This window comes from Poecilia mexicana, unplaced genomic scaffold, assembly GCF_051168715.1.
Source record: "Poecilia mexicana isolate PSO_F unplaced genomic scaffold, ASM5116871v1 scaffold_20, whole genome shotgun sequence".
Lineage (NCBI taxonomy): Eukaryota > Metazoa > Chordata > Actinopteri > Cyprinodontiformes > Poeciliidae > Poecilia > Poecilia mexicana.
This window is the reverse complement of record NW_028263389.1, coordinates 22619664-22629430: the sequence shown is the minus strand read 5'-3', so window position 1 is coordinate 22629430 and position 9767 is coordinate 22619664. Positions and strand designations below refer to the sequence as shown.

Sequence of the window (9767 nt, the reverse complement as noted above, 5' to 3'; positions counted from 1 at the left end):
TGCATCTAATTTCATTATGTAGGAGTTTGTAAATTGATTTGTAGTTTTGGTGTTTCTTTGTTTAGATTTTGTTTGTTTGACCTGTTCCTTGGTGGCTGTGTCCAATCAAGCACAGGTGTGGTGCCAAGTTTGTATAAAAACAGTGAGTTTTTGAATGCTGGGAGAGAAGTCTGAGAAATGACTGAATAAAAAAAAATAACTGGAAGAAACTGAAGCAGTGGCTGGTCCTGATTTTCTGATCCTTGAGCCTAACCTACTTTACAGTCAACAGCAGCCAGCATCTCTTCTCTTCTCTTCATGGTTTGCTTGTCATTGATTAGGGGTTGAACGACTACATATTTTTTAAGGTCGACTACATCATGATAATAGTTGAGTCGATGTCGACTAGTCGCGGTGACGTCATAGTGACGTAAGCGCAAAAACCCTTCACAACTACTTGGAGGCTTTATCAGCTATTTTCACGGCAAATATTGACACCTCTCTCCCGCTTTTACTAAGTCTAGTATGCAGAATTAAAAGAGCAATGAACAGGTTATTCTTCAGCGGAGAAAAGTTTGTTGCACAAAGTCGGGTCTGACTTTTTTCTTTTTTCTAAACACCGGCTGATGCTGATGATCTCTGGATAGCTACTTGTATAGGAGTCAAATTATCACACTGACCACAGTGGTGCTTTTGGAATATCATAAACCAAACTTATTATGAACAGATCCCGTTTGGTTCAACGAAGCCTCCTGCTGCTCCTCCGCCCGATGCGCAGCGGGAGGCTCTGCTGACTCAGAGTCGGTTCGGCTCTCTGAACCGACATGCAGACGGCGGCCGAGATCGCCTCTATCAGATCCTCAGGATGAAGCTTGTATTTTCCAGATGTAATCTGGAAAATACAAACCATATCTTTATAAGAGCGTAAAGCTGCCAGGCCAATACGCAGGGTGACGCTGATCAGTTGGGGTAGTTGAGGGATAAAAAAGCCTGACATCATGACGCGTTGTCGCACATTACTCCGGTAGTCTTTTTTTTTTTTTTAAGGATTTTTTTGGCACTAGTTTATTTGACAGCCTGTATGCGGGGCGCTGCGCTAACCGCCGCGCTAACCAACGTCCCTATTGCGGCAGCCTATGCTGTAATTTACAGTTTGCCTTTGTTAAATTATTTACATTTTTATACAATTTGAGCTTTCTGACGAACTCACCTAGTCTACCTTCTTTCAATTCTTTGGAAAAATCTGTTTTGTCATGTGATTGCAACTAGTCGACTAGCCCAGAAAAAAGTCATTGCAGAGAAAAGAATCGACTAATTGGTGCAACCCTTATCATCGATTGTTCCTGCAAGATGGAAATGCATCTGTGGCATTATTTTCTCTCGTCCTGGAACGTCTCTTGCCCCATTTACCTTTTCCGCCTTAATTCCTTCCTCAGCCCATACGAGACCATTTATAATTATGTCCAATCCCGATTTGCAGCAAACGCTTCTCCTCACAATCCTCTCTATTTCAGAATCAGGAAATCTAGCAACTCGTTTTTGGTTCTCCTGTCATCTCCGGCAAGTCTTACTGAAATCAGGCATATCACCCGATCACTACTCATCCGTTTTGTATCAGAGCAGCCTCATCCGCATCCAGTCATCGCTAGCTTAACGCTCATACATTCGCAATAATTAAAATCAGACTCTTTTGTGGATCCTAAGCGGGCCGGGAAATATAAAGATGCATAGTGTCCCAAAGACTAGTCCCCACTCAGAATCTTCACTTCCAAAGCCCTATCATTCTCCACAGCTGATCTCATTCATCCCTTCTCTCCAACCTATCCCTCACCCATCCCATCTCCTTAGTTAATAAATCTTCAAATCTATATTTTGTGGCGTGGTCCTTGCTAGTGAAATGAATTGCGTTAAACTAAAGCAGCTACAGAATGCTCTGATGGTGGTGTTTAATTACAGATATTTGCCTAATTATCTAGTGTAACCGATGGTGCGGTGGATGTGCTTAAATATGTCTTAATCCCAAAAGAGGGTGACGCCTTGAGATTACTGCAAATTAACCAAACGGACACTAATAACACAAATGCACACATAAAGAAGTCATTTCACCACGTTGTATGTGTGTGACAGATGTAACAAAGGAAAAGAGCATGGAGACAAATGTCCTAGTCTTTTACAACAATTAATCTCTAATTAGCCATGCCGAACAGCACCAGATGTTTAATTAGCTGAGTGTGTGCTTTTTAGTATTTCTCACATTGCAAGGCACGTAATTCCAATAGATATTATGTTGTGAGGCCCAAAGCTGGAGCCTCATATAAAGGAGTTCTGCTTTTGGACTTGGGGTTAGGATTAGACCAGAGGTCTCATTCTCGTGGCCCCCACCGTGATATGAAAGTATAATATTAGTGGGGCCCACAGGGTGAGCGGCCCTCTGAAGGAAGTGCCGCCCGCCGTTCCTCGTCATGGCTGACATTCGGTGCTAGGCTAAGCTACACTGACTTCATGCACACTACGCTTGTAACAATAGTGTGGCCTGATAATGGACCGGTCCGGTACCAGTTTCCCTTCCCTGCAGTCGCCATTGCGGTACTTTCTACCATTAACAAATGCCACGATCAAACGCAGAGAAAGGCGACAGTTACTGGGCTGCTCGTCATCCGCCGCGCTGTTGTGACAAGTTTAAGCGGTAATGACGTCACGCGTCGAGACGTTCTCCATATGTTGCTAGCTGGCTAAAGACTTCTATAAAACGTAGAACAAGAGTAACGCCAAGTGGAATAAACTAAATTTTGTCACACTCTCATCATGTCTTTGTCAAAGCCAAAGCCTTCAGTTCTATGGAGGACCATCCTTACACGAGTTTCCGTCAAGTAATGTATATATTTTCTTTTTTATTTCCCCTAAACATGCGTTTTTGTCAAGAAAAATAGATATTTTGCTTTGTCTTTTTTTTGTTTCTCCCTTTTCTTCTTGCTGTATTTTTCGTTTGCTGTTTTCTGCTACATCGTTATGTTAATGAGGAGAGCTGCCTTCTATGCCCAGCTCCTCTACTACTGGCCAATAGAGCTTTGGAACCAACATCACGTCAGTGCGTCAGACGTTGTGGGGCGTTTAGGTGCAGTCTCTCAGTGCCATCTTTGCAGGCCACAGTCCAAAACAAACTTTATCCCGGTGGTTTTATTGTGATACTGACTGCAGTGAAGTGAACCTCCGAGCGCGTGAGGAAGGAGCTAGAGAATGTCTGGTCGAAATTAGCCAGCCGTTTAGCTCAAGATCAACTTGAGCTAAACGCCGCTCGCTCGGCAGATATTGGAAAATGCAATATCCAACTCGAAACTAACTTCACTGCAGTCAGTAACACAACAAAACCACTGGGATAAAGTTTGTTTCGGTCTGTGGCCTGTAAAGATGGCACCGAGTGACTGGACCTAAACGCCCCACAGCGTCTGACGCAGTGACGTTGGTTCCAAAAGGAGACATAGAAGGCAGCTCTCCTCCTTAACATAACGATGCAGCAGAAAAACAGCGGACAGAAAAGGGAGAAGCAAAAAAGGACAAAGTAAAATATCTATTTTTCTTAACAAAAACGCATGTTATGAAAAAGAAAATGTATACCCTATTTTCCAGACTATAAGCTGCTACTTTTTTCCTACGTTTTGAACCTAGACAGAAATAATTAAATGTTGATGACATTTGAGGATATTTTTAAAATGTGTTTTGTGGAATCCATTATGTGGCCCAGACTCTGCCTCCAGCGGTCCCCTGGGTAAATTGAGTTTGAGACCCCTGGATTAGGACTAAGCTGTGTATTAAATTTAGGTTAAGTTTAGGATTAGCCGTGTAGCATTAATGGTTAGTATTGCGTAGTGAACTCTTCTGCAGTCATAATGGAGGCTCAGATGACTTTGCTTAAGATTTTGTGTTCAGTTTTTACTGAACAAGCAAAGGCGACAGCTGACAATGGCAACAGGTGTCTGTGTCCCAGCAACAGAGAACAGAAGGCAGGATAGGGACAAAAGACAAATCCAGATCTCGTTGAACATGGTTCAAATGAAAACACTGCTTCCCCAATAAAATCAGACTTTACACTCAAATGTAAATTATCATGTAAATTACACCAAATATGCAACTAAATAAGTTACTAATCTCGCAAATGATAATTAACATGAACCTACATAAGGCACTAATTATGTAAATTACACTTAACAACATACAACTATAAATAAGTCCCTAATTATTTAAGTTATGCTTAAATGATTAGCATAACTAATCATTTAGTTATGCTAATAACTAAATGATTAGATAATTTATAATCATAAATTATACTTAACATATATCTATAACGAAGTCACTAATTATCTGAAGTATATTTAACATATAACTATTTAAATCACAACAGTTAGTTTTAGTGATAGGTTGTAGAAATAAATGGGTTGGGGAGTCAATGCCAGTACAAGGCCAACAATGACACATGTCCTTGTAAATTAAAAAGATGCAACACGTGTGTGTGCGTGTGTATGTGTGTGTGTGTGTCTTAATGTTAGTTTGTGTATTTTATTGTCTAAACTTTTTGATGCCTGCATGAATATTTGATTGAATATTTTATCCAGATTATCTTCTTGACATGACCCTCTCCATTTATCTGGGCTTGGGACCAGCACCAGGAGCACTTGGGACTGTGCACCTCTTGTGGCTGGATTATCATGTCAGCGTGTGTTTAGGTGTGTGTGTGTGTGTGTGTTTTAAGGGTAAGAGTTGGGAAAAGAGGATGAAAGTGGGGGTTAAAAGTTAAGGTTGGGGAGTTGGGGTCCAGTTAGCATTTCAATCTGTTTGATAGTTTGGAGATGGTTTTTCAGTAGACATCAGTTTTCTGACTGATGTTTGCTTTGATTTTGCTGTGCTGTGACAGGACACGCAATCATGCACACACACACTCACACCAAAGGAGAATTTAGAGAGACCAAGGTTGGATGAATGCGACCTGGTTGTTCAGAGTCGAGTCACATTTGAAAAGGTCAGATACAGGTCGCATTAAGGCAAAAACAAATCTGAACTGGGTTACTTCAGGCTGCAGTGTGAATGCAGCCAAAGTCACTAATCATGTCAATTATGTTGAACAACTTACAACTATAAACAAGTCCCTAATCATTTAAATTATACTTAACAACAAATATTTACATAGGATGATACTTGGCAAATAACTAAGTCACTAATAATGTAAATTATACTTAACATGATTATAAGTCACTAATCATGTAAATGATTCTTAACAGAGCAACACAGGACAAACAGTGATGCATGCATGCAGTCATATCTAAAGATAATTTAGAGACCAGTCAGCCTGAGTCTCATGTTTTTGGGTTGTGGGAGGAAGCCGGAGTACCCGGAGAGAACCCACCATGCACAGGGAGACTGCATTGCAGAAAGATCCCGGGCGGGACTCGAGCCCAGGACCTTTCTGCTGCAAAGCAACAGTGCTACCAACTGTGCCACTGTGCAGCCCTAACTTTATTTTTGACTTCTTAAAATTACTTGGCTAAGCAGATGTCAGCCTCTTGTGTTCTGGTATTCTCAGCAATCAGTTCAAGGATATTCCTTGCAGTGTCTTCATGGTATTGAATCTTTTTCAGCTGCTCCACCTCATCTCTTTGTTTGTTGGTGATAGGACAAGGCTTTTCCTGCTCCCGTTGGCGCCGCTGGTCCTCTAAGGCTCTCTCCATTTGGACCAAAGCAGCCTGGAGGTTGGATTTCTCTGCCTTTTGCCGAGCTAAGCTGTCTTCAGTCTCTTTCAGTCTGTTTTTCTCTTTATTTAGTTTTTCCTTCAGCTGCTCAGTCATTCTGATGGCATCCTGGTGGTCGTTGCTCCTCTTCACCAACTCGTTATACAGAGCAGCAATCTCATCTTCATGAGCAATTATCTGTGACTGCAACTGATACTTCAGCTGTTCCACCTCGGATGTTTCTCGGTTGTTGGTCAGAAGACGTACTTTTTCCAGCTCCCACTGCCGTCTTCCTTCATCCAAATCTCTCTCCGTTTTGTCCAGAGCAGATTGTAGTCTAGATGTTTCTTCCATCTGCTTTGCTAAGCAAATCTCTGTCTCTTTTGTTTTGCTCTTCTCAGCCATCAGATTTGCTTTCAGCTGGTCAGCCCTTCTGATGGCATCTCGACGGTCTTTGTCCGTCTTAATCCGCTGATCATACAGAGCAGCAATCATGTCTTCATGCTCAGTTTGCTGATTTTCCAATAATTCAGTCAACTTCATCACTTCGTCTCTTAAGGCCTTTTTCTCCTGGTCTTCCTGATGTTGGTGGACTGGTGCAGCTTGAACTTCTTTAGTTATTTGGCTTAACTTCTCAACTTCCTGAACCTTTTTCCTTTCATTAGCTAGGTCAGACTCTAGCTGCCTAGCTTTCTCATTGGCCTGTTGCTGCACAGCCTCCATTTTCCGAAGCTCACTGTTGAGACGCTCCATGTTTTCCAGTAAAGCTGCGTTTTCTTGTCGCAGAGCAGAGATCATGTCTTCTTTGGCGCTCAGGGCGTCATGAAACTCCAACTCTGATATCATAATGATTGCTCTGGTGTTTTTATCACCATGATTTTCTTCAACAATTGTCTCTCTTTGAAGAAGTTTTAAAATTGGATGTTTTTTTGCATCATCAGGCTTTGGAGGAGCCGCTGGCCTCTGATCAGAGGCCGGGTCTGGCTGCAATGGGGCCACCATCGTCTGTGAAGCACAAACTTCACTCCGAGATGGAATAAGTGGCTTTCTCAGAGTGCTTTCCCCCTGGTCATGGGCTTTGGCCAGCTGACCAGAAGCAAATTGAACTTTCCTGGTTTTCTTTGCTTTAGACTTGGTTGACATGTTGCCATTTCTGTTCGACTGCCTATGTCTTGGGGACTCCTCTCTCTTGAGTTCAGGAAATTCCTCCAAGGTAAATAAGGGGACATGGCTGCCCTCACCTGATTGGGAAATGCTGAAGTCCAGCATATCTTGCGCATAGAGCTCCACAGGTAAACATCCTCTATAAGATGGCATAATGGTACTTATTTTTCAACACAAGTGTCTTTGACAAATTACTGGATTGATTTGCTCAAAAAAAGAAAATTGTGTTAAACTACACAGAAATGATTCACGAGATGCGTTCACGCCAAGCGGTGTTTGAGAAAAGAACTAGAAATCTAAAGAATCTTAATAATTGTGTTCATGTCAGTTATGATGTCATAGAGATCACACAACAGCAGAGATGATGTCATGGAATGGAAACAAAATCAACTTAAGCCCCGCCCACAAGCCACTGGATTCTAAAAAAACTAATCAAGCATAAATCAAAATACAGTCATTAGTTTTCATTGTTACCACTTATACCAGTGGTCCCCAAACTACGGCCCGCCTCCGCATTTGGGCCGGCTCCCTGAACAATACCAGAGAGCATTTAGATTTTTTTCATATACCACATCTTCATACTTCCAGACTATAAGCCGCTACTTTTTTCCTAAGCTTTGAACTATGTGGCTTATAGCCCAGTGCGGCTTATATGTGGATTTTTCTTCAACCACCAGGGGGCTCTTTAGCAGGAAGTGAATCATTGGAAGTCAAAATTGGAAATAAAAGAAGAAAGCGCCCATTAAAACATAATTAGGTTTTAATAGGGAATTGAAATTTGAGAATGTTGTTGATCAGTTAAATCGCATTGAGGGGGAAAAGAAGATTTTTCCTTTTTTTAAATAATACTAGGATCATTATGAGAATTTGAGGTATAGATATTAGGATCCAGTAGATGGCAGTAGTGCAACAATAATGGAGAGAAGCTGCCGTTGAAATCTAAAGAAGCAGAGGTAGTAGAAGAAGAAGAAGAAGGAAAGCAGCCATTTTCATTTTGCACATGCTAGTAGCAGACATGAAGGATCAGCAATTTTACTGTTACAGTTTCCGTTCAGAAACTACCGTAATCAGTTCAGTTAAATCTAAACTTGGCAACTTTTTCCTTTTCAACCCTAATAAATGTGATATTCAATTGACCTGTTATGACTCAAATTTTGGCTGTCCGCCCCCCTCTGCTGCTGCTGCATCGTTGTGGAAAACCTGGAGTGGCAGAGATATCTGCGGCTTATATGTGTATGTTTACTGTTTTTTTTAAAAAAACTTTGGGGTTGTGGCTTATAGTGCGGAAAATACGGTATTTATTTCATAAATAGTGTTATTTCTGTTGGGATCTGGAGCTTTTTCATCCACCAGAGGGCGCTGGAGGCTTTGTTCCACCTGAGGGCGTCTCCAGACCTACGCACCTGAAACCGTTCTGCCATCAGGAGCTGTATAACTAGAGGAGGCTGCCGACACTTCCCTGCCAGATTGTTAGCCAGTTATGGTTCAGGCTTACCTCAGGTCAATTCTTTCTGGTCTCTTCTGACCCTTTTGTGTCTCTGACTGTTTACAGCTGGTTGCCCTGTGAAGTGCTGGAGAAAGCAGATTCTGCCAAAGATCGTCTGGACCTACAGATCGGCAGTCTCCCTCCGAGCAGAAACAGTTCAAGCTCCCAGACTTACCTGTCCGTCCTCCAACGCCGCCGCAGCCCGCAATCCTCCGAACCTGAATCAAACTCCGGATTCCACTGGATTTCCCCCCAGTCCTTTTTCCTCCCGATTGGAGGTAAGCTCGCCACCAGCACCATCTCCAATTTCCCACGACCTCAAACTTACCGTCTGTTTCTCTCATAGTCGACCTGAGTTCCAGTCCAAATGCACCCGGATCGTTTACCTGTGTTTCTTCGCCATTTTTGTTGTAATAAATCATTCTCAGTCTCTGGAGTTGATCTGCATGTGGGTTAGAAAGTTAGACCACAACATGACAATTTTCTGGATTTTTTCTGTGAAGAACCCAGAGAGGGTTATTTGATTGAGCTTTCTGGAAAACAATACATTTTTACATTTAGGCACTCCTGCAATCGTCACACTTTTTCTGTTACAAACTGACTCCGGCCTCCACCAGAGAAGGGAAAAGTTATGTGGCCCTCACAGGAAAAGGTTTGGGGACCCCTGGAATAAACTATAATATTAGCATAGCGCTTTTCCAATCATTTTGACTCAAAGCATTTTGCACTAGAGTCACATTCACCCATTCGCACTCAAGCACACACATTTATACACGTATACACTAATTGGTAGGGGACTTGGAGTTCAGTGCCTCCTGTCACAGGTTGACAGGAGGCACTGAACTCAAACCTACAACCTTCCGATCAACATGACTACACACAGAGCCACAGTCGCCCACCAAGTAGATTACAGATTGCTAAAAGATTTTAACCACACCTGAAAATACAACTATGCTGGACTTTCAACGTAAAGCATATCCTACAAAACAAAGCCTACAGTGGATCAGTAGTGTCTAAACTGTTTGCCATGAAAGCCTAAATCATCAAGCTCTAGGGGTGGCACAAAAATGTATTTCTCAATGAAATTAAAAAAATTAATTTCTTGTGCCTTTTTTCATTTTTCTTTGCTCAGTGATATACTTAACATCCAAACATTCCTCAGCACAGACAAAAAGTCAGATTTTTGTGGGGAGCAATCTGTAGTCGATCCAAAACAAAAAACTTCTTAATTTTTCTGGATGGATTTTATTTTATTTTTCTTCTTTTGTAAGAGAGTGGGGCAATAGAATGTTTTGTCTAGGTTCTAGGTGGGTTAATTTTTCTCCTGGAGCACTTTGAAATTAAATTGAATGTAAACCTAGTTAATAAATGAGGTTTACTATGATTTAGTCAAAATGCCATCCTGACAGATAGAATAG

General features: G+C 41.8%; 1 protein-coding gene across 1 annotated transcript; it reads right to left on the bottom strand.

Moving 5' to 3' along the window:
* Positions 1–718: 718 nt before the first annotated feature.
* LOC148153477 (uncharacterized) lies at positions 719–6842 on the bottom strand. The gene is made up of 4 exons (XM_088001654.1): positions 6796–6842; positions 5512–6609; positions 2536–2644; positions 719–871 (listed from the first exon to the last, which is right to left on the bottom strand). The coding sequence occupies exons 1-4, from the start codon at positions 6840–6842 to the stop codon at positions 719–721; spliced, it is 1407 nt and encodes a 468-aa protein (XP_087857780.1).
* Between the last annotated feature and the right edge of the window lie 2925 nt (positions 6843–9767).